We start from the raw sequence: 23,341 nt of genomic DNA on the forward strand, positions 1-23,341 counted from the left end.
ATCCTTAAACATTAAGGTGCTCATCCATAAAAGTGCTTGACCAGAAGTTGTCGCCGTCTAATGACTGCAGTTGGAGACGATCCCAGCAATCATCCATACTTGGATGCAACACTTCTTTGAGTTCAGCATATAATTCCTCAACTCTTCATCACCAGCGACCTCAGAAGCAGTTGGCATAAGCACTTCCTCGGGTTCAGAAAGTAAAAATTGCTTTAAGGCAAAAGCTGTTGGGGAAAGCACTTCCTCTGCTACTGCTCCATCGGTCGGCGCTCTATCTACTATTTCGTTTGATTCGGCAACCGTGATGGTCAATCTCGGATCATTACTTGTTAGACAAGAATTGCCTTGTCCTTCTTCCTCCTCAACAACATCGATCAGATTTATGTTTTGTTTTGATCCTGCTTCTTGATCATCATCACTTTTGATCTCTTCGTTTGCACGCTGCTTCTTCTTCCTCTTGTTTGAAGTGGTCACTTGATCCTCGAATGATGGTGAAGTCGGACACTTTCTCTTGTTAATGCCGTTCTTCGTTGAAGCGGTCACTTGATCATCCTCTGATGATGATGAACTCGGGCACGTCTTCCTCAACCGGCAAAGCACGTAATCAAAATCGTAACTTGTATGGCTCTTGCGCTTCCTTGGAGCCGCAAAGAGACTGTATTCATCTAGTAACCACGCGCCATGGTCCTCTGAGCCTACATTCTTGTAGGAGAAGGTTCTTTTTAGTCCAATACAGGTAGAAGTTCCGTCAGTCCCCTCAACCCATGCGGGGACTGCCTTGCCGTCCCAGTTACCTCCGCTTCTTCCCATCTTTCGCATGATGTTCGAACCCTTGGGGTTTTTCTTCGTGAGCTCAGAGAAGAAGTACAAGGCGGGTTGATCAGCAGCAGCAAGTTGAAGTGCTCCTCCTCCTCCGAAGGCCTCCCAAATCTCAGAGGGTTCTGAGTGGTTGCCGAAGAGGTTGCACTTGTGCATGAAGGTGTGGTGCGGTGGCGGGGGCAGTAGCCGCCGCGTCTCCACCAAAAAGTAGCGAAGGAAGCGACCGATGAGTTCTTGATCGGTGGGTTTGAAGCGGAAACCGGTTGGGACAAGGGAATGATTGATCTCCATTAACACCACACGAGAAGATGAAGTGCAGTACTGGAATAGTTAACTAGGTTCTGTGCGGTGTTGTTGATGGGACAGACAATTAGAGATGGCGCGGTTTGGTTTGGTATTTATAAAGGGATTCAATACAATTTCCTCAAGCAATTAGGATTGATCACAGCTACAGCTACAATTACAACTACGGGTGGAAAGGGGGGGGGGGGGGGGGGGGGAGGAGAGAGTTGCTTGGAGGGTAAGTAAGAAATTAGAAACCCTAACTCTAGGACGTCCTGATTGTATTAGTAAATAGAGAAAATCCCAATTTTAGTAGGACTCTCTTCACATTTATGTCAAAGTTTCATAGCCGTTGTCATTTTAATAAACCACGTGTTTAATTTGTTAAATTCAAGTTTTTGTTCTTTTTTACCCTTATTTTTGGTCGGTTAAAAAAATTGGATTTTGTAAAAAAAAATGCAGACACTAATAAACTGGAAAAAAGGGAAAATTAAAGAAACCAATGATCCATGGAATTTTGTTTGGATAAAAACAAGAGGAGTAATTCAAGAATTTCAAGTTTTGGTATTTACCCAAACCAAAATTGAACTTGGTTTTTTTTTTTTTTTTTTAAAAGAGGACAACTAGTGGCAAGTCACGGTTATCGTCAAAAAACTCAGGCACTTCGTTTTTTTTTTTTTTTAACTTGGCTTCTCGCCACTCCAATTTCTCCAGTGGTTGTTCAGCAGCGCCGCGCCATACAAGGATGAGGACGGACCTGGAAGTTGGAAAGACGGGGCCGGGTCAGTGCTGTGGTATTAATTTAATTTGTGTACGTGATTTGGATTGTGTTGGGTTTTGTTTGTTTTGCATCTCCAGCAGTCCAGATTATGAAGCAAGAGCCATGAATTGGAAGAATACTGCAAATAACTTAGATGTCTTGTACTTGGTATGCATTCTATTATATTTTTATTCCCTTTTACATGTAGTTCAAGGAGATGAATGTCATAGTTACCGCACTGTCGTGTTTGGAAAGCGCGGTAGGTACATTCGTTTTCTCTTCAGGAATTGAGCATCCATTAAACTTAAGACCCCATAAAGTTTTTTAGCCCATGCTATCATCCTTGATTGAACGTTTTCAATCCAATCTTGTTTTAACTTTGAGACTTTCTTTTGCTTTCTTTCAGAACTTGGATTAGTAAGTGAGCCCAATTTGACTGTTCGTTTCTTTGAGTGGTGTTGATGCAGATTCTATGTGAATCCTCGGCGTTCAGTTAAATAGCACAATGGAAAATAGCAAGTAGCTTGGAAAACAAAGCGAAAGAGGAAGAGCGATACAATGAAAAACAAGAAACATTATCGGATTTATTGTTAATGGTTTGACAGATGATAAGCAGGGTGATGCTGGCAAGGTGATCAACAAAGTATATGGTTGCAGTCATAGAGTAAGACAGAATTGTACACAGAAATTTGGTTTTCTCACATCGCTGGTGAATTGCGTCTTCGAACCTGCTGCCTCATTTGATACAGAAGTAACTAAAAATTTAGGCTTGTGTGGATCTTCTAATGTCAGTATGGTTGAATTGTGGCAACCTGCAAGGCAACAATTGACAACTAGAGTTGTGAATGATGAACAATCACCTGGAAGAAGCCACCTTGGGCCTTATACAGCTGAGGTAATAGGCTTGACGATTCCAGCTCCCCCGTGCAGAAGCGATTTATGCGGCTAGAAGAGCAGCGTTACTAGTGCTTACTGTTGGATTATTGACTTGACTGTGTCTCCCAGTTTCATCCAATTGTAGTATGTTCTATGTTGGACATGTCTGGTGATCTTATTGTAATTTGCAAGCAAACGAGTGTGAGCAATCTTTGTTCAAATTTTACAGTTTTTACTGAATCAAAAATCCTTTTTGCCCCACTTGCTTAATTTTATTACCCTGCTTTGATGGCTTGTCTACATTTACTGCACACTGGCTTAAGGTGCCTTGCATCTCAAGTTAGTTTTACTTTCTTTCTCCCAAAACCCGCTTATGCTTTATGCTTAATCGTTAAATCACGTGGTAATTAATTAAGGGCACGGGTTGTGAAGGGCAGTCTGGAGATCCAAATGTTTAAGCTTTGTGTTCGATGATGATTAATTAAAGACAAGAAAATATTTATTTTGTGTAAATTAAAAAGAAAATCCATTATTTGACATCAAATTAACAAATCTAAGAGTACATTGACTGGAAAATCAGACTCAGATCATTGATAACTTTATATATATGATCACCGGGAACAAAACGGACTAAAGCCGATCAAATTTGTATATAGATGTTCAAAACTAAGTTGTACTGGCAGTGGAAAATTAGACAGAACTATTACAATATCTCTTGTGCAATGTTAATGGGTGGCATGAACTGATCTTCCAAACAAGCATTATTCGGGTAGCTGCTGCCGTAATATGATTGGTCGAGGACATTCTCGTAGGCATTTGGATGATAAGCTTCTTGTACTCCTCCATCTGCACCGATCCATTCCTTGTAGAAACTTGGATTCAAAGGCTCCTCTTCATGGGTTTCAAGCAAATATTTCTCTAATAAACTTGGATCCCAAACATTCTCTTCTACTGCTCCATCTGCAGCAATTCCAGAATCTGCTGGCAGTAGCAATTCTTGATCATTATCACCTTCGATCTCTTCGTTTGCGCTCTTCTTCTTCGTCCTCTTGTTCGAAGTGGTCACTTGATCCTCTGATGATGATGAAGTCGGACACTTTCTCTTGTTAATGCTGTTCTTCGTGGAAGCGGTCACTTGATCATCCTCTGATGATGATGTTCTCGGGCACTTTCTGTTGTTATTGTCGGACGTCTTCCTTAACCGACAAAGCACATAATCAAAATCGTAACTTGTATGGCTCTTGCGATTCCTTGGAGCCGCAAAGAGACTGTATTCGTCTAGTAACCACGCGCCATGGTCCTCTGAGCATACATTCTTGTAGCAGAAGGTTCTTTTTAGTCCAATGCAGGTAGAAGTTCCGTCAGTTCCCTCAACTCATGCAGGGACTGCCTTGCCGTCCCATTTACCTCCGTTTCTTCCCATCTTCCGAACGATGTTCGAACCATTGGGGGTTTTCTTCGTGAGCTCAGAGAAGAAATACAAGGCGGGTTGGTCAGGAGCAGCGAGTTGAAGTGCTCCTCCTCCTCCAAAGGCCTCCCAAATCTCAGAGGGTTCTGAGTGGTTGCCGAAGAGGTTGCACTTGTGCATGAAGGTGTGGTGTGGTGGCGGGGGCAGTAGCTGCGGCGTCTCCACCAAAAAGTAGCGGAGGAAGCGACCGATGAGTTCTTGATCGGTGGGTTTGAAGCGGAAACAACTCGGTACAAGGGAATGATTGATCTCCATTAACAATACACGAGAAGATGAAGTGCAGTAGCCGATAGAGTGGTGAACTAGTGCGTTGTTGTTGATGGGACAGACAAAAGCAAGAGAGCAAATAGTGAGTGGTATTATTTATAGATATAGAGAGGGGGAGTGCCAATGGGGCGGTGAGGGTATTGGTTTAGGGTTAATTAGTTGCTTGGAGGGTAAGTAAGAAATAGAAACCCTAAATTAGCCTGACCTATTTGTATTAGGAAATAGAGAAATCTCACTTTTAGTAGGACTCCTACTCTCTTCATTTATGTTAAGTTTCATAGCGGTTGATCATTTTAACCATCTTAATTAGGAAACAATTAAAACCAAATTTTTCTATGCTATTATTATTTTTTAATTCCAAAAAAATTGAAAAAAAAAAATGCAGACACTCGCTAAATTGGAAAAAAAAAAAAGGAAAAGAAAAATTAATTTAATATTAGTCCACTTTTATACCCTAGTATTAGGATTAGCACACTTTTTAGTTATTTTATAATTAGGTCCAATGATTGTAATTCCACAACATTGTCGTTCCTATTTTTTTGGATCATTTTTTATCATCCCAATGTTACCCGTGATCTTAGCATTACTGATAATAATCCTTAATATTAGTCCACTTTTACACCCTAGTATCAGGATAAGTTTATGATAATCCTTAATTTCATGAAAGACTAAAAGATAATTCTCCTGCAAGTGGCCTTTTACCATAGTAGTGAAAATGTGTTGTGCTTTTGCATGATGGAATGAATTTGAACCCTGTCGGTGACTAATCTAACATTTAACTTACTAACGCTATCGTTTCACTAAAAAAAAAAAAAAAGAAGATAATTCTCCTAAATGTTAGCTTATTAAACCATATGCACGTTCGTCTTCTCCACTTTCTTTAATCCGTTTTCCTCCTCTTCTTTAGGTCCATGTCCATTATTTGGAGTACCTGAATAATAGATACTCACTAGTACAAAAAAACACTTTGCGCAACGCAGGTCCTTCGTCGCGCAAAGTCAAAAAACGTCGCGCACAAACCGTCACGGCAAGGCAGTGATAGAAGGCTTTGCGCGACGCAAGTAACCCCATCGTCGCGCAAAGACACTTTGCGCGACGTATTTTGCGCGACTCAACATCCGTCGCGCAAGTTTCTTTGCACGACGCATGTAAAGGCTTCGTCGCGCAAAGTGTCTTTGCGCGACGTATTTTGTGCGACTCAACCTACGTCACCCAAGATCCTTGCGCGACGTATTTTGCGCGACTCAACCTACGTCACTCAGGATCTTGCGCGACGTATTTTGCGCGACCCAACCTACGTCACTTAAGATCCTTGCGCGACGTAGACTATAGTCGCTCAAAGTGTCTTTGCGCAACGCATGTTCCCAAGTTGCGCAAAGATACTTTGCGCGACGCAGTCTACGTCACGCAAAGATACTTTGCGCAACTTGGGAACATGCTTTGCACGACGTATTGTATGTCGCGCAAAGTGGAAATTTGGTTTTGGTAAAAAATATTACTTTCTTAATTTTTAATAATATTGTAATTAAATTCTAAATAATAATTAATTAACCAAAGAAAAGTATTTAATTATACAATATATGAAAATGTACATACAAGATGTCCAAATAAAAAAGAAAAAACTACAAGTAATCTTGTAGGTGAAGTGGCTACTGGGTATCGGCAGGGTGAAGTGGCTCGGAGGTTGAAGGTGTAGCAAGATCAGGTATTGATAGTGAGATTTGGAGGCCGGTCATCTGTATGGCTCGTATAAGATCTCTCATCTGTCCGTCATAAGTATGCAGCTGCTCGCCCTGGGCCCTTATCTGCTCCTTCATCTGCTCACCCTGGGCCCTCATCTGCTCGCCCTGGACCTCAAGCTGACCCTTTAGGGTTATCACTTCCTCCTTCAATGAATCGACCTCTGTGGTGTTTGATCTGGAAGAAGAGGCACCAATCTCACGAAGTCGTGCTTTCCCCATGCACCGAACAACCTTGCCGTGACGACGACCGAAGTTCTGATCTAGGACATCAGTCAAAATCTGAAAACCTGCATCATCAGATACTGTGACGTCCTCAATTGGGGTCTCCGGGGGAAGTTGCGATGTTGCTTCTTGGAGAACAGTAGTGCTCTTTTCCACCATAAGAGCCTGTAATAATAAAGAAAAAACATATATATAAATAATATTTGAACGATTCATACATATAAGAATAATAACAATTACATATACTTACATGAAGCTGCCCAGCGGACTCATCTCCAGGTCGAACGTAAACGTCCTCGAACATGTCGATCTCTGGGAATTTAGAACCCTCCTGAAGAAAGAAAAAAAAACATTAAGAAAATTTTATTAATCAATAATAATAAATAAATTGTATAAAATTTCTAAATTAATATACTTTTACCTGACGTCGTGTCTGAAGCCTATATGAAAAGGGCTTCGAACCAGAATGGTGGAGAAGTGTCTTTGACTCCCGAGCTATCTTGCCAGCAACAGATTTCTTCTGTTAAACACACAATATACATGTTAATGCGACTATTTGAAATAAATTAATAAAAAAAGCTTTAAAAAAATAACTAAAACAATAATAAATTATTATTCAAATATTATGTACATACCACAAATTTTGGGTCCGTAAAATGTTTGCAAAGCCATTCTCAATCCTCTGGCCGGTCCTTCAACTCGCTTGGGCAACCATGTAGGCGAGCAATCTCCGGAGTATCCCATAGCTTAAAATGCGTGTGAAGATAGTTCTTCCAATGTTTGTACCGGATTGCTAAGGTCTCATCTAAGTAGGCCTTGACCTCGGGAAATATATCATCAAGATCGAAAATTACCTACGAATATGAAAAACAATAAAATAATAGTAAGAAATATAATAATATTAAGATAATATATTTTGGTTTTTAATATTTGTAAACAAAACTAAAAAAATGATATTGAATCCGAATTTGTTTATTTAGATGAAGAAAAGAATGCAAGATGACTACTCGAGAGCAACGCTAGGTAAGCAACCAGGGAATAGATTCCAGGTAGTCGGTTCCAGATCGGAAGACTGACTCCAAGTGCCGGCTGATTGCTCTCTTTCACTTTGCCATGCAAGTAATAACAAGGACAAAGGAAAAGACAGGGAAAGAGCATGATATGAGATACCTTTGATTTCGCCCTTGACGATATGAGATACTTTTACTTTTGAAGAAGCAGCGAATGAATCAGCACATATATTTGTTGCACTTGTCTCCACATGCTTCGATCTACCGTTTCCTCCTGCCTCATCTGTACTCCAGGCATCTGGTATCTTCTTTGGGGGTACATCAATGGTTGAATAGGTGTTCTTAAGGGAAGAAGAAAACTGAGCATGTTGAGAGGTTTGGTTGTAGCTACATTCTCGGCCGAGAAGAAAAGTCATGCGTTTTTGGATGTATAAGCTGGTGTAGCAGCTGCATCTGTCATTTGAAAAAACCCTAGCTATTCTTGAACACGCTTTGGATTCCCTTGCACTCGCCTCGAGCCCAGAGCCAAACGGCTCTCTTCTGTCCATTATCATCCCCTGTGCAGAAGGATAATAATATTATTTGTTGTTAACCCCGAAGCCCTTTGTTCTCTCTAGTAAAATGAGAGACATCTCTCACTACTCTCATTTCAAACCTCCACGCGTCTTCAACTTTGTCAGAGATCTTTTGACAAAGTTGCACGCTTTATCTGAAAAGCCGAGATTGCGGCTTTGTCACCCACGCTTGTCGGCAAAAGTGTGCAGCTGGGATAATGACCTCCACGCAAACAAAATAGGAAAGAGAAACAAGAAAATAAAATAAAATAAAACAGAAAACAAGAAAGAAAAGAAAAGGAAAAAGAAACTAACACACCAGAGATTTGAATAGGGAAACTGTGAATTTGCCAAGGTGTGCTGACCAAAAATGTGGAGAACAAAAACACTGGGAAACTATGAATTTGCCAAGGTGTGCTGACCAAAAATGTGGAGAACAAAAACAGTACTGGACACTTCGGGGATTCGAAAGCAAGACCTGGTAGTTGGGACTAGTGAAGGCGCGCTGACCAACACGTACAACTCCACACTTGTGTCAAAACCTAACAACAGCTAGAATATAAGCTGGTGTAGCAGCTGCATCTGTCATTTGAAAAAACCCTAGCTATTCTTGAACACGCTTTGGATTCCCTTGCACTCGCCTCGAGCCCAGAGCCAAACGGCTCTCTTCTGTCCATTCCCATCCCCTGTGCAGAAGGATAATAATATTATTTGTTGTAAACCCCGAAGCCCTTTGTTCTCTCTAGAAAAATGAGAGACATCTCTCACTACTCTCATTTCAAACCTCCACACGTCTTCAACTTTGTCAGAGATCTGAAAAGCCGAGATTGTGTCTGAAGAGTGTTGACGAAATTTACGCAGGAAAATCCGGCTTTTAAGATTTGAAGAGTGGTGTCTCTTCAATTTGAATCGGTGGTTGTGTCACAAAGTCTTTATAGAGGTGATCGATCACCTCTAACATGCACACTTTGAAGATTGGCCATCCGTGAAAATCGTCTCCGGCCCTTTGAGATTTTACTCCATCCAACCCTTCTCTTTTAACATCTTTGAAAATGGCTAACCCATCTAACATTTGCTTAGATTTGAGTCTCAGCAGTGATCCGGTTGCGCCGCGTCAAGGTAATGTATGGTGCCCGTCTTTCTTATCTTCTAATGGCCCTCTTACAGGTGAAGACTCCGTGATGACGGATGCAACAACAGCTACGATAGTAGCTAGGAACCTCCTCACTCCTAAAGACAGTAGGCTGCTTTCAGGACGGTCCGATGAGTTGGCCGTTCAAGAGTCCCTAGCTCTCAGTGTTCAGTGTGCGGGCTCTGTTTCCAACATGGGCCAACGCCTACTTGCTCGATCCCGTCAGGTTGAATCATTGATGGCGGAGGTGGAGAATCTCAAGCAAGAGATCAAACAACTTAAGCACGAGAATAGAAGTTTGCACGTGCTTGCAAATAATTATTCGACAGGCATGAAGAGGAAGCTTGATGAGATGCAAGAATCTCAAGGTTGAATTCAAAGTGACCGTCAAAGGCTTGCGACTTTCTTCCAGAGACACCTTTTTCCTGCGTCATCTAGCGTTCCACCAATTCCAGAGGCACCTCTTGCTCCGATGCCTCCCGCTCCGATGCCTCTTGCTCCTAGAGTTTTGCCACGTAGTGGGGCTTCACGTAAACAAAAACAACCTTTGTGAAGGCTCCATCTTTCTCTCTTTTTTTTTTTTTTTTTTTTTTTTTTTGGAACTTGTAATTTCTCGGAGATCAATGAACATGCTTTGTTTTATTTGTACCCGTTTTGCTTATAAGTACAAAATAAATAAATTAAAATCTACTCAGTAAATACATATATGAAAACAATGAATTGATTCGATCGTCAATTTAAAACATTTACACAAGTGGATACCACAAAAGAAAAAGGCAATGCAAGAACCCCAAAAGAAAAGCAAAAGGCCAAAACCAAAAAAAAAAAAAAAAAAGGGACTTTGCGTGACGTAGGTACATTTACGTCGCGCAAACCTGTTTTGCGCGACGCAGTTGTACATACGTCGCGCAAAGTCTTTTTTTTTTTTTTTTTTTTTTTAAAAAACCGTTTTGCTTATAAGTACAAAATAAATAAATTAAAATTTACATTGTAAATGCATATACCATTGAATTTGATAGGAAATGCATTGTACGAAACTAATTTCAACGATCCAACCATCAAACTTGTTTGTATATACTTGGAGATCTTATATGTCAAAAATCGAAAAAAACAAACATGCACAGATTAAGTAACGGGACAAACCTTTTCGACGGCTATAAACGAAAAATCACGATTTAACGGTTATATTAACTCTGATTTTGATGATTTTTTACAGCTATACTGTTTAACCCTATATGAATACAATGAACAGATTCGATCGTCAATTTAAAAAATTTACACAAGTGGATACCACCAAATAGTATATTATACTTAATGGAAGTATAAATAAACTCTAAGTGTTAGTGAATCTAATGTTTTGATGGGATACGCATTGTACGAAACTAGTTTCAACGATCCAACCATCAAACTTGTTCGTATATGCTTTGAGATCGCATACGCCAAAAATTGTAAAAAACAAACGTGCAAAGATCAAACAACGGGACAAACCTTTTCGACGGCTATAAACGAAAAATCACGATTTAACGGTTATATTAACTCCGATTTTGATGATTTTTTACAACTACACTCCTTGATCTTGTATGAATGCAAGAAACTCATTTGATCGTCGATTTCAAATATTTACACAAGTGGATACCACAAAATCTTATGTTATACTTGATGAAAGCATAAATATACTCCAAGTGTTAGTGAATCTAATGTTTTGACGGGATACGCATTGTACGAAACTAGTTTCAACGATCCAACCGTCAAACTTGTTTGTATATGTTTTGAGATCGCATACGCCAAAAATCGCAAAAAAAAAAAAAACTTGTAGAGATCAAATTTTGATGATTTTTTTTACAGGTACACTCCTTAAGCCTACGTCACGCAAAGTTGGAAAAATAAGGGTAAAGTATTCTTTGTTTGGTGCCAAGATCTTGCGCGACGGAACTTTGCGCGACTAAGGCTAACGTTGCGCAAAATACCTTTGCGCGGCACAGGAGCTAATGCGTCGTGTAAAGCTGTTTTGCGCGATGCTACTCTTTGTTGCGCAAAGTTTCGTCGCGCAAAGTCCTTTTGCGCGACGTTTTGTGTTTTTGGTCGCGCAAACATACTTTGCGCAACGAAATGTTATGCGTCGCGCAAAATTCGGTCGCACAAACATGTTTTTCTACTAGTGACTCAAACAATATAATAATAATAATATCGGCTCAACGGGAAGACCAATAAAATTCAAGCAAATTTTAGACTAGAATTTCCACAATTTTAGGTAGACAAACATTAACATTAACAGGAAGGTAATTTATTTTCCCAAATCTAAATCACTTTTATTTTTGGATGAGTTGTGTTAAAACATACAATGACAATTGATGTAATTTATTTTAAAAACATGGACACTTGCTGACGTCTACTTACTGAACTCCACTTATAAGAACGTAATAGTAATGGATTCCATTCAAAATAGGCATATAAAATTGGACCCATATTTAAAAACCCCCTGTGTGGTAACTTCAAATTAAGTCGGAAGTATAGTTTCTTTTAGTCCTTTTTTTGTTTTCAAATTTTATGAAAATGGTATTTCTTATGTTCAAAATAGCTTAATATAAAGTGAATTGCTCTGTCCGGAGTTTGCACAATTGCACTGTTGGCACTTGAGTAGGAGATATGTGTCTCATTCATGCTTTGCAACTAGCTCTGGAACAATGTTGCAAATAAACGGCAATAATTGACACTGAAATTTCCTGATGCTGCTAAGTGCTTTCGGATCTTCTCTTGTGCTAGGGATTAGTTTCCTCTGTGATTAGTGCTAGGACTAATATCCTGATGCTGCTTTGTAATTGTATCTTTCATGACTCCTAATCCTAAACCCTATATGGCATTTGATGCATATGCAATGTAAGTGGTTTAGAATATTGCTTGCACCCGTTATCAAACTTTTTTTCTTTTCGATAGTACATGAAATTTGAACTTCTAACAATGTGGATTCCATGACATGAAAAGCTAGAGGTACAGGAGATTGGTAAATTTGCGGATTTTTCTTTTCAAACAAGGCCACTATTACCAATGACAAGCTCAGCTTGAGAAGGTAAGAGGCTGAGAGATTGTAAAGGAGGCAGAGAGGTACAAACCTGAAGGTGAGGAGGTTAAAACCAAGTTGGATGCCAAGAACTCACTCGCTCAAGAACTACACCTACAGCATGAGGAACACCGTGAAGGATGAGAAGGTTGCCGGGATATTGGACCCTGCAGACAAGCAGAAGATTGAGCTATTGACGAGACAGTTCGAGACGTTCCAACTATATTGTGATTTAGGGTTCTGGCTAATTGTAAAGTTCCAACAATCACTGTATCAGTTTTTGTTTGAATTGTCAGTGAAAATGAGCACTAGTCCTCCAATGTATCACTGTATCAAGGTATCACCGGTGAGAATGCTTCTTCGAACCTTGCTGTCTCATTTGATGCAGAAGTAAATACAAATTTTGGGTTGTGTCGATCTTCTAAGGCAGTACTCATGAATTGAAGCAACCCGCAGGGCAACAATTGACAACTAGAGTTGCATATGACAAACAATCACCGGAAGAAGCTACCTTGGGCCTTTTACAGCTGAAGTAATAGGCTTGACGACTCCACTCCCCAATGCAGAAACGATTTATGCAGCAAGAAGAGCAACGCTACTAGTGATCTTATTGTTGGATTGTTGACTTGATTGTCTCCCAATTTCATCCAATTATAGTATGTTTTATGTTAGACATGTTTGCTGATCTTATTGTAATTGTAAGCACACGGGCGCGAGCAATGTTTGTTCAAATTTTACAATTTGTAGTGAAATAAAAATCTTTTTACCCACTTGCTTAATTGTATTACCCTGCTTTGATGGCTTGTCTACGTTTACTCCAAACTGGTTTGAGGTGCCTTGCATCTCAAGTTAGTTTTACTTTCTTTCTCCCAAAACCTGCTTATGCTTTATGCTTAAACGTCATGTGGTAACTAATTAAGCGCACGGATTGTGAACTCTTATAATCCGGAGATCAAAATGTTTAAGCCTTGTATTCACAGACGATTAATTAAAGACAAGAAAATATTCGTTTTGTGTAAATTAAAAGGAAAATCTATTAGCAAGTTGTGTTTAAGAGAGCAGCTCCATTATTTTGTCATCAAATTAACAAATTTTAGAGTAAACTTACGGGAAAATCAGACTCAGATAATTCATAATTTCATACATATGTAATCATCGGAAACAAAACAGACTAAAGCCGACAGAATTTGTATACGTACAGATGTTCAAAACCAAGTTGTACTGGTAGTGGAAAATTACACAGAACTATTACAATATCTCTTATACAATTGGTGGCACGAACTGATCTTCCAAAAAACAACTATCCAAGCAGCTGTTGCCGTAAAATGATTGGTCGAGCGCATTCTCGTAGGCATTTGGATGATAAGCTTATTGTACTCCTCCATCTGCAGCAATCCATTCGTTGTAGAAACTTGGATTCAAAGGTTCCTCTTCATGGGTTTCAAGCAAATATTTCTCTAATAAACTTGGATCCCAAGCATTCTCTTCTACAGCTCCACGTGCAGCAATTCCAGAATCTGCTGGCTGAGGTAATTCTTTATCATCATCACTTTTGATCTCTTCGTTTGCGCGCATCTTCTTATTCCTCTCGTTCGAAGTGGTCACTTGATCCTCTGATGATGATGAAGTCGGACAATTTCTCTTGTTAATGCCGTTCTTCTTCAAAGCGGTGACTTGATCATCCTCTGATGATGATGATGTCGGGCACTTTCTCTTGTTAATGTCGGACGTCTTCCTCAATCGACAAAGCACGTAATCAAAATCGTAACTTGTATGGCTCTTGCGCTTCCTTGGGGCCGCAAAGAGACTGTATTCGTCTAGTAACCACGCGCCATGGTCCTCCGAGCCTTCATTCTTGTAGCAGAAGGTTCTTTTTAGTCCAATAGAGGTAGATGTCGCGTCAGTCCCCTCAACCCATGCGGGGACTGCCTTGCCGTCCCATTTACCTCCGTATCTTCCCATCTTCCGAACGATTTTCGAACCATTGGGGGTTTTTTTCATGAGCTCAGAGAAGAAATACAAGGCGGGTTGATCCGGAGCAGCAAGTTGAAGTGCTCCTCCTCCTCCAAAGGCCTCCCAAATCTCAGAGGGTTCTGAGTGGTTGCCAAAGAGGTTGCACTTGTGCATGAAGGTGTGGTGCGGCGGCGGGGGCAGTAGCCGCGGGGTCTCCACCAAGAAGTAGCGGAGGAAGCGACCGATGAGTTCCTTATCGGTGGGTTTGAAGCGGAAACAACTCGGTACAAGGGAATGATTGATCTCCATTAACAACACACGAGAAGATGAAGTGCAGTAGCCGATAGAGTGGTGAACTAGGTTTCTGTGCGTTGTTGTTGATGAGACAGACAAAAGTAAGAGAGCAAAGAGTGAGTGGTATTATTTATAGATATAGAGAGGGGGAGTGCCAATGGGGCGGTGAGGGTATTGGTTTAGGGTTAATTATTTGCTTGGAGGGTAAGTAAGAAATAGAAACCCTAAATTAGCCTGTCCTGATTGTATTAGGAAATAGAGAAATCTCACTTTTAGTAGGAATCCGACTCTCTTCATTTATGTTAAGTTTCATAGCGGTTGATCATTTTAACCACGTCCTTAATTTGGAAACAATTAAAACCAAATTTTTCTTTGCTTTTCGTTTTTTTGCCATTATTATTTTTTGATTCCAAAAAAATTGAAACAAAAAAAAATGCAGACACTCGCTATATTGGAAAGAAAAAAAAAGGAATAATTAATTTAATATTAGTCCACTTTTGTACCCTAGTATTTGGATTAGCCCGCTTTTTAGTTATTTTATAATTAGGTCCAATGATTGTAATTCCACATCATTGTCGTTCCTATTTTTTGGATCATTTTTTATCATCCCAATGTTACCCGTGATCTTAATTAGCATTACTGATAATAATCCTTAATATTAGTCCACTTTTATACCCTAGTATCAGGATAAGTTTATGATAATCCTTAATTTTAAAAGATAATTCTCCTAAATTATTTTAGCTTATTAAACCATATGCACGTTGACCTTCTCCTCTTTCTTAAATCCTCGTCGTTTTCCTCCTATTCTTTAGGTACATGTCCATTATTTGGAGTACCAGAATAATAGATACTCAAACAATATAATAATAATATCGGCTCAACGGGAAGACCAATAAAATTCAAGCAAATTTTAGACTAGAATTTCCACTATTTCAGGTAGACAAACATTAACATTAACAGAAAGGTAATTTATTTTCCCAAATCTAAATCACTTTAATTTTTGATGAGTTGTGTTAAAACATACAATGACAATTGATGTAATTTATTTTAAAAACATGGACACTTTAGTTACTGACGTCTACTTACAGGATCCTACTTATAAGAATGTAATACTAGTGGATTCTATTCAAAATAGGCATATAAAATTGGATCCATATTTAAAAACGCCTTTGTATGATAACTTCAAATTAAGTCGGAAGTATAGTTTCTTTTAGTCCATTTTTTTGTTTTCAAATTTTATGAAAATGGTATTTCTTATGTTCAAAATAGCTTAATTAATATGATCATAAAGTGAATTGCACTGTTGGTACTTGAGTAGGAGATATGTGTCTCATTCATGCTTTGCAACTAGCTCTGGAACAATGTTGCAAATAAACGGCAATAATTGGCACTGAAATTTCCTGATGCTGCTTAGTGCATTCGGATCTTCTCTTGTGCTAGGGATTAGTTTCCTCGAGTGATTAGTGCTTGGACTAATATCCTGATGCTGCTTTGTAATTGTATCTTTCATGACTCCAAATCCTATATGGCATTTGATGTGTTGGGTGCGAGAGCACAATGGAAAAGTGCCCATGCGAACGCTATGGTCTCACAACTAACGTGTTGCTCTCCAGGTCTCTTCGTTTCTTTTCTTTCCCTCTAAAATTAATTAATTCTTTTTAATTTTGATGAATAGCCAATTATTTGTTGGATTTTTGGTAAGGAGGTTAAGACCAAGTTGGATTTTTGCTGAGAGACTGTACAAGAGACAGAGAGGTACAAACCTGAAGGTGAGGAGGTTAAGAACATGTTGGATGCCAAGAACTTGCTCGCTCGAGAACTACACCTACAACATGAGGAACACCCTGAAGGATGAGAAGGTTGCTAGGATATGGACCCTGCAGACATGTAGAAGATTGAGCTATTGACGAGACAGTTCGAGACCTTCCAAATATATTGCGATTTACGGTTCTGGCCAATTGTAAAGTTCCAACAATCACTGTATCAGTTTTTGTTTGAATTGTCAGTGAAAAGGAGCACAAGCCCAATGTACCATTCTATCAAGGTATCACCGGTGAGAATGCATCTTCGAACCTTGCTGCCTCATTTGATACAGAAGTAAATAAAAATTTTGGGTTGTGTGGATCTACTAATGCCAGTGGTCTTGAATTGAGGCAATCCACAGGGCAACAATTGACAACTACAGTTGCAGATGATAAACAATCACCGGAAGAAGCATCCTCGGGCCATTACAGCTAAGGTAATAGGCTTGACGACTCCACTCCCAATGCAGAAACGGTTTATGCAGCAAGAAGAGCAGCGTTACTAGTGATCTTATTGTTGGATTGTTGACTTGATTGTCTCCTAATTTCATCCAATTATAGTATGTTCTCTGTTAAACATGTTTGATGATCTTATTGTAATTGTAAGCACATGAGTGCGAGCAATGTTTGTTCAAATTTTATAATTTCTAGTGAAATAAAAATCTCTTTTACCCACTTTCTTAATTGTATTACCCTGCTTTTATGGCTTGCCTACGTTTACTCCAAACTGGTTTGAGGTGCTGCGTCTCAAGTTAGTCTTACTTTCTTTCTCCAAAAACCTGCTTATGCTTTAGGCTTAAACGTCATGTGGTATTAATTAAGCGCACGGATTGTGAACTCTTATAATCTGAGATCAAAATGTTTAAGCTTCGTATTCACAGACGATTAATTAGAGACAAGAAAATATTTGTTTTCTGTGAATTAAAAAGAAAATCTACTAGCAAGTTGTGTATAAAGAGCAGCTCCATTATTTTGTCATCAAATTAACAAATTTGAGTAAACTTACTGGAAAATCAGACTCAGATAATTCATAATTTCATACATACATAATCATCGGAAACAAAGCATACTAAAGCCGACAGAATTTGTATACAGATGTTCAGAACCAAGTTGTACTGGTAGTGGAAAATTACACAGAACTATTACAATATCTGTTAAACAATGTTAATAGGTGGCACGAACTGATCTTCCAAAAAACAACTATCCAAGTAGCTGCTGCCGTAAAATGATTGGTCCAGCACTTTCTCGCTGGCATTTGGATGATAAGCTTCTTGTACTCCTTCTCCATCCGCAGCGATCCATTCGTTGTAGAAACTTGGATTCAACGGTTCCTCTTCATGGGTTTCAAGCAAATATTTCTCTAATAAACTTGGATCCCAATCATTCTCTTCTACACCTCCAACTGCAGCAATTCCAGAATCTGCTGGCAGAAGTAATTCTTGATCATCATCACTTTCGATCTCTTCGTCTGCTTGCATCTTCTTCTTCCTCTTGTTCGAAGTGGTCATTTGATCCTCTGATGATGATGAAGTCGGAAATTTTCTCTTGTTAATGCTGTTCTTCTTCAAAGCGGCCACTTGATCATCCTCTGATGATGATGAAGTCGGGCACTTTCTCTTGTTAATGTCGGACGTCTTCCTCAATCGACAAAGCACGTAATCAAAATCGTAACTTGTATGGCTCTTGCGCTTCCTTGGGGCCGCAAAGAGACTGTATTCGTCTAGTAACCACGCGCCATGGTCCTCTGAGCATACATTCTTGTAGCAGAAGGTCCTTTTTAGTCCAATGCAGGTAGAAGTTCCGTCAGTTCCCTCAACCCATGCAGGGACTGCCTTGCCGTCCCATTTACCTCCGTTTCTTCCCATCTTCCGAACGATGTTCGAACCCTTGGGGGTTTTCTTCGTGAGCTCAGAGAAGAAATACAAGGCGGGTTGATCAGCAGCAGTAAGTTGAAGTGCTCCTCCTCCAAAGGCCTCCCAAATCTCAGAGGGTTCTGAGTGGTTGCCAAAGAGGTTGCACTTGTGCATGAAGGTGTGGTGCGGCGGTGGGGGCAGTAGCCGTGGGGTCTCCACCAAAAAGTAGCGGAGGAAGCGACCTGATGAGTTCCTGATCGGTGGGTTTGAAGCGGAAACAACTCGGTACAAGGGAATGATTGATCTCCATTAACAACACACGAGAAGATGAAGTGCAGCAGCCGATCGAGTGGTGAACTAGGTTTCTGTGCGTTGTTGTTGATGGGACAGACAAAAGCAAGAGAGCAAAGAGTGAGTGGTATTATTTATAGATATAGAGAGGGGGAGTGCCAATGGGGCGGTGAGGGTATTGGTTTAGGGTTAATTAGTTGCTTGGAGGGTAAGTAAGAAATAGAAACCCTAAATTAGCCTATCCTGATTGTATTAGGAAATAGAGAAATCTCATTTTTAGTAGGACTCTGACTCTTTTCATTTATGTTAAATTTCATTGCCGTTAATCATTTAACCACGCGTTTAATTTGGAAACAATTAGATCCAAATTTTTCTCTGTTTTTCCTTTTTTTGCTATTAATTTTTCAAATTCCAAATTGTAAAAAACAATGCAGACACTTGCTAAATTGGAAAAAATGGAATAATTAAAATTAAACCACTCCATGGAATTTTGCTTGGAGAAAAACCGAAGGGAAATATTAAAGAATTTCTAGTTAAATGGAAGTTTAATCCTTCGTGGAGTATGATAAATAATGTTATGCTGTACATTAGTAATTGTTTTTTTATGGTATATATTAGTGAGTGGTCTAAATCTTGCACATAGAGATTATGCAATAAAAACCGGTGTGAGTTCTTAGGTAATTAGGAAACTCTATTTGGTAATTAGTAAAACCATACTGCGAATAACCTAACTACCAAGTCTTTATCGCTCAACCTTAAACGTCAGATCGTATAACATTTTGCTGCGAATTTGTTTTATATTCATTGTTAAACTCGAAAAAGTTAAATTTTTGCTAAATTCAAACATTAAAATGAAAATTGAATAAACTACAAAAGTATTTAAGAAACAAAAGGGAATAAGCTTTGGAAAAAAATTTAACCTTTGTAAATTGGCTATAAAAAATGGTCAACTCCTTTTTGTTTTCTTTAAAAAGAAAAGCACAATACACAATAAGAGGCTCAACTTTAAGCCCAACTCTAATGCGGTTGAAAACAATCTTATTATAGTTTTGTTTTTTTTTTAATAGATATTTCCTGCATTTTGTATATGAAGTCTCATTCGAAGCTTTAGAGAAAGCTACCATTGAGATATTGGGACCTTATGGTATCTTGTACACATGCCAATCCTTTGTCAAGAATTTCACAATATCTCATGGGCATTAAGTCTTCTAAAAAGAAAACTTTGTTGCTGATGTCTTCACTAATTCAGGATATGATGTTAGTACTCGTGATAGAGAATTCTCTTATCTAATATCATTTACTTGTACAAAATTTTTTTTTCCGTGTATGATGCAAGAGTTAACGTCCTTAACCATTTTAACGGCACAATCTCCTTTACTGCTAAACATCCTCGTCTGTACAAGTTGGTGTTCGTAGCATTGTACTCTTTTTCTAAATCGTTGTCCTATAAAACTCTCACAAACTGAAGTGAAGCTAGAAAATCTCCAGCATCCTTTGACTAGGAAAGAGGCAGAACCTAGTTATATATGGGCCTAAAACAGAAACAAATGTAAAGCAGCCCATTACCCATTCCTGTGGGCCTTAAAACCAGAAACATAACTTTTGAAAAATCTTAATTACCCTCCACGAATTCGGGAGAAAAATCTATTTTCTTTCTTTTTTACTAAATTAATAAATAAATAAATAAAACCCTAAATCCCAATTCTTTGGAACCCTAATTACCCAATCACCTAATTTATATTGTATCCCAACTGGACTTTTCCCTGTCGTTGACTATTTCAATCCACACCCTCCCCTTCAGCTCTCAGACACTATTAAATAATTTAAATCCAAAAGATGCAACCTTCAACCTCTCTTCTTTGATTCAGAAACCCCAGTTTATGAAGATAAAATCCCAATCCACTCCAACCCAACACCGAATCAATCAAATCATCCGAATCCGACCCGAACCCATCTCCAAAACCCAACTTCTCGACGACCCATCTCGCCGCCCGCCGCCCGCTCCCTCCCCATGGCCACCGACGCCACCGCCAAGTTCCAAAACCAGGACTTTCACCCGGTTCCGAAGCCCCCGGATTACCTCCCAACCCCCACAGTCTCGCCCCACGACGGTCTCCACTTTTGGCAGTTCATGATCGCCGGTTCAATTGCTGGCATGGTCGAACACATGGCTATGTTCCCGGTGGACACCGTTAAAACCCATATGCAAGCTCTCGGGTCGTGCCCGATTAAGTCCGTCGGACTCCGGCAGGCCCTTCGGTCAATTTTGAAGTCCGAGGGCCCTGCCGGGCTCTACCGCGGGATTGGAGCTATGGGACTCGGCGCGGGCCCGGCACACGCCGTCTACTTCTCGGTGTACGAGACGAGCAAGAAGTTTTTCTCGGGCGGGAACCCGAACAACCCGGTTGCCCACGCGATCTCCGGCGTGTTCGCAACGGTGGCGAGTGACGCTGTTTTTACCCCAATGGATATGGTGAAGCAGCGGTTGCAGCTGGGGACTAGTTTGCACAGCCCGTACAAGGGGGTGTGGGATTGTGTGCGGAAGGTGTTCAAGGAAGATGGGTTTAGGGCGTTTTACGCTTCCTACAGGACGACTGTGGTGATGAATGCGCCGTACACGGCGGTGCATTTCGCGACGTACGAGGCGGCGAAGAGGGCTTTGAATGAGATTTCGCCCGAGCATGCGGATGACGAGCGGTTGATTGTTCATGCCACTGCTGGTGCTGCAGCTGGGGGGTTGGCTGCGGTGGTCACTACGCCGCTTGATGTGGTGAAAACGCAATTACAGTGTCAGGTATAGTAACTTCTTGCTTTCCCATACTCAGATTAACTTATTGGTGTTAGTTTAGTTTGATTTAAATACAGTCTGATGCAACTAATAACCTTTCAATTTTGTCATACAATTAATCACTTTAATACCGCTTAGTTACACGTCCACGCTACTAGGTTCAACGATGCAATTGATACCCTTTAGTTCTAGACACTGATTGTTCTACCCTGTAATCTTTCCGATTCCCGGCATCTACTAATGATGTTGCATAGCGATAAGGTGATAATTCTGTCTGTTGGTTTCCGCAAAGTTTGTCTCCGATGGAATCCTAGGTTATTGTTACTTGGACTGGCTGTTTGTGCTTGTGTTTTTCGTTTTCTTATGTAAAGAAATAATATGGGGTAGAGAGACCAAAAAAAAAATCGATAGGTTTTTTTTGCGTTTGACAGAGTAATGGAGCAGAAAGAAGTAATAAGTGTGGTACTTGGTTTTTGTAAGTGTCGTCCTTCTTTTCTGTGGGTCAGTGATTGTCTCTCTTGAAAGCGGGATTCTGTGTCATACTCAAGTTTAGTTAGTCTGGTTGGACAATCTATTAAGAGTCGGAATGTAAGTTTTTATGTAAGCAGATTGGTGTGGGACTAGATCCTCTGCTAGAGTAACAAACAATCCATCTTTCTCGCTCTCGCTCTTTCTCCCATTCAATCATGAGGGGCAGTTCTGGTCTACGATTTATGGGTGGTCATTTTAGTGCTTTGTCGTAGGATAAGGAAGGTCCTCGCTCAGGACTTTACGAATGACTGATAAACCATAGGATTTAGTTGTAATGAAATTACTATGTCCGATGATATATATACCTGGTTGTAATGGTATTACTATATCCGATGATTCACACACCTTTAGTTATAATGGTATTACTAGGCATTGGATGATTTGAGTGAAGGTTTAAATACTCATCTGAATGCAAACCTGCCTGAAGCTTTGCTGCTTTTCTTAACATGGATTTGTTGTACAGGGTATTTGTGGATGTGACAGATTTAAAAGTGGTTCGATTACTGATGTTATTCAAACAATTGTGAGAAAGGATGGGTACAAAGGTCTTCTTAGGGGATGGGCTCCAAGAATGCTTTTCCATGCCCCCGCTGCTGCCATCTGCTGGTCCACATATGAAGCCTCAAAAACCTTCTTCCAAGATCTCAATGGCAGTCGTAACAGCGGAACTATAACCTGAAGAGACTTTCAAAGACAAATGAGATTTTTTTCGTTTCAATTGCGATACATCTTCAGCCTGTATAACTGACGATCGGAGTTGCTTCACACGAAGGATAGTAAGCAAGTCAATCAGAAGTTTTCAGACCTGACTCCTGTCTATTTAATGGGCAGTAGTAGTCGGTAAGTTGGAATCATTGGTGTGGGTTAAATTTATTTGTACTTTTACCATTGTTGTTTGTTTCAAGTAGGTTTTTTTTCCCGTCTCGGATTTTGTTCTAATAAACGTAGAAATCAAATGTTTTTGTTCATTCGTCAGATTCTGTGTTACATGAATGAGACCCTTTGGAATCCCTTTCATCATTGGGTTTCTTGGTGATGTATGAATCAATCAATCAGTCATAAAGTTTTGAATTATATTCCATCTCTCGCAAATAATTTTCGCGCATGTTGTTGATTTCTGCTTCGGTACCTAGGATTTATCTTGCAAAATAACGGAGAGTTGGATGGAGACCTCAATCATAGAATACAAGCTGGATGGATGAAGTGGAAGAATGCATTTGGCGTGTTGTGTGATCGTCGTATGCCACTGAAGCTCAAGAGAAAATTTTATAGGATGGCAATAAGGCCGGCAATGCTTTATGGCACGGAATGTTGGGCGATGAAGCATCAACACGTACATAAAATGGGTGTAGCACACGAGAAAGGATAAGATTATGAATGAGGATATCTGTAGTAAAGTAGGAGTAGCTGAAATTGAAGGAAATATGAGAGAATCAGTTACGGTGGTTTGAACATGTGAAACAAAGGCCTACTGACGCGCCGGTTAGAAGATGCGATTACGAGACAAAGGTTCAGGGCCAAAGGAAGGGGTAGAGAAAGACATAAGAAGACTTTGGAAGAGACTCTAAGAGTACTTGGATTTAATTGAAGATGTGACACAGAATCGAGCACAATAACGTTCTAAGATTCATATGGCTGA

The 23,341-nt window shown here is 39.8% G+C and overlaps 3 protein-coding genes across 3 annotated transcripts; 1 reads left to right on the forward strand and 2 right to left on the reverse strand.

Annotated features, from left to right (window-relative positions):
- Positions 1-57: 57 nt before the first annotated feature.
- On the reverse strand, positions 58-1,110 carry LOC125468501 (NAC domain-containing protein 102-like). The gene has a single exon (XM_048564321.1). It carries the CDS (start codon positions 1,108-1,110, stop codon positions 58-60), a length of 1,053 nt encoding a protein of 350 aa, XP_048420278.1.
- A 12,448-nt stretch (positions 1,111-13,558) lies between these two features.
- LOC103935283 lies at positions 13,559-14,452 on the reverse strand. The gene has a single exon (XM_009345045.2). It carries the CDS (start codon positions 14,450-14,452, stop codon positions 13,559-13,561), a length of 894 nt encoding a protein of 297 aa, XP_009343320.2.
- Positions 14,453-20,233: 5,781 nt separating this feature from the next.
- LOC103935262 (mitoferrin) lies at positions 20,234-22,776 on the forward strand. Its single transcript, XM_009345025.3, has 2 exons — positions 20,234-21,177; positions 22,166-22,776. Exons 1-2 carry the CDS (start codon positions 20,395-20,397, stop codon positions 22,379-22,381), a joined length of 999 nt encoding a protein of 332 aa, XP_009343300.2. The 5' UTR covers positions 20,234-20,394; the 3' UTR covers positions 22,382-22,776.
- The last annotated feature ends 565 nt before the right edge of the window (positions 22,777-23,341 follow it).

The sequence above is a fragment of a genome, unplaced genomic scaffold (genome assembly GCF_019419815.1).
Source record: "Pyrus x bretschneideri cultivar Hongxiangsu unplaced genomic scaffold, Pyrus_bretschneideri_v1 Contig39, whole genome shotgun sequence".
Classification (NCBI taxonomy): Eukaryota; Viridiplantae; Streptophyta; class Magnoliopsida; order Rosales; family Rosaceae; genus Pyrus; species Pyrus x bretschneideri.

Coding starts and splice junctions, on each gene's coding strand:
- LOC103935262 (XM_009345025.3), top strand. CDS start 20,395: ATGGCCACCGACGCCACCGCCAAGTTCCAAAACCAGGACTTTCACCCG. Junction 21,178..22,165: donor AAACGCAATTACAGTGTCAG/GTATAGTAACTT, acceptor TTTGTTGTACAG/GGTATTTGTGGATGTGACAG.
- LOC103935283 (XM_009345045.2), bottom strand. CDS start 14,452: ATGGAGATCAATCATTCCCTTGTACCGAGTTGTTTCCGCTTCAAACCC.
- LOC125468501 (XM_048564321.1), bottom strand. CDS start 1,110: ATGGAGATCAATCATTCCCTTGTCCCAACCGGTTTCCGCTTCAAACCC.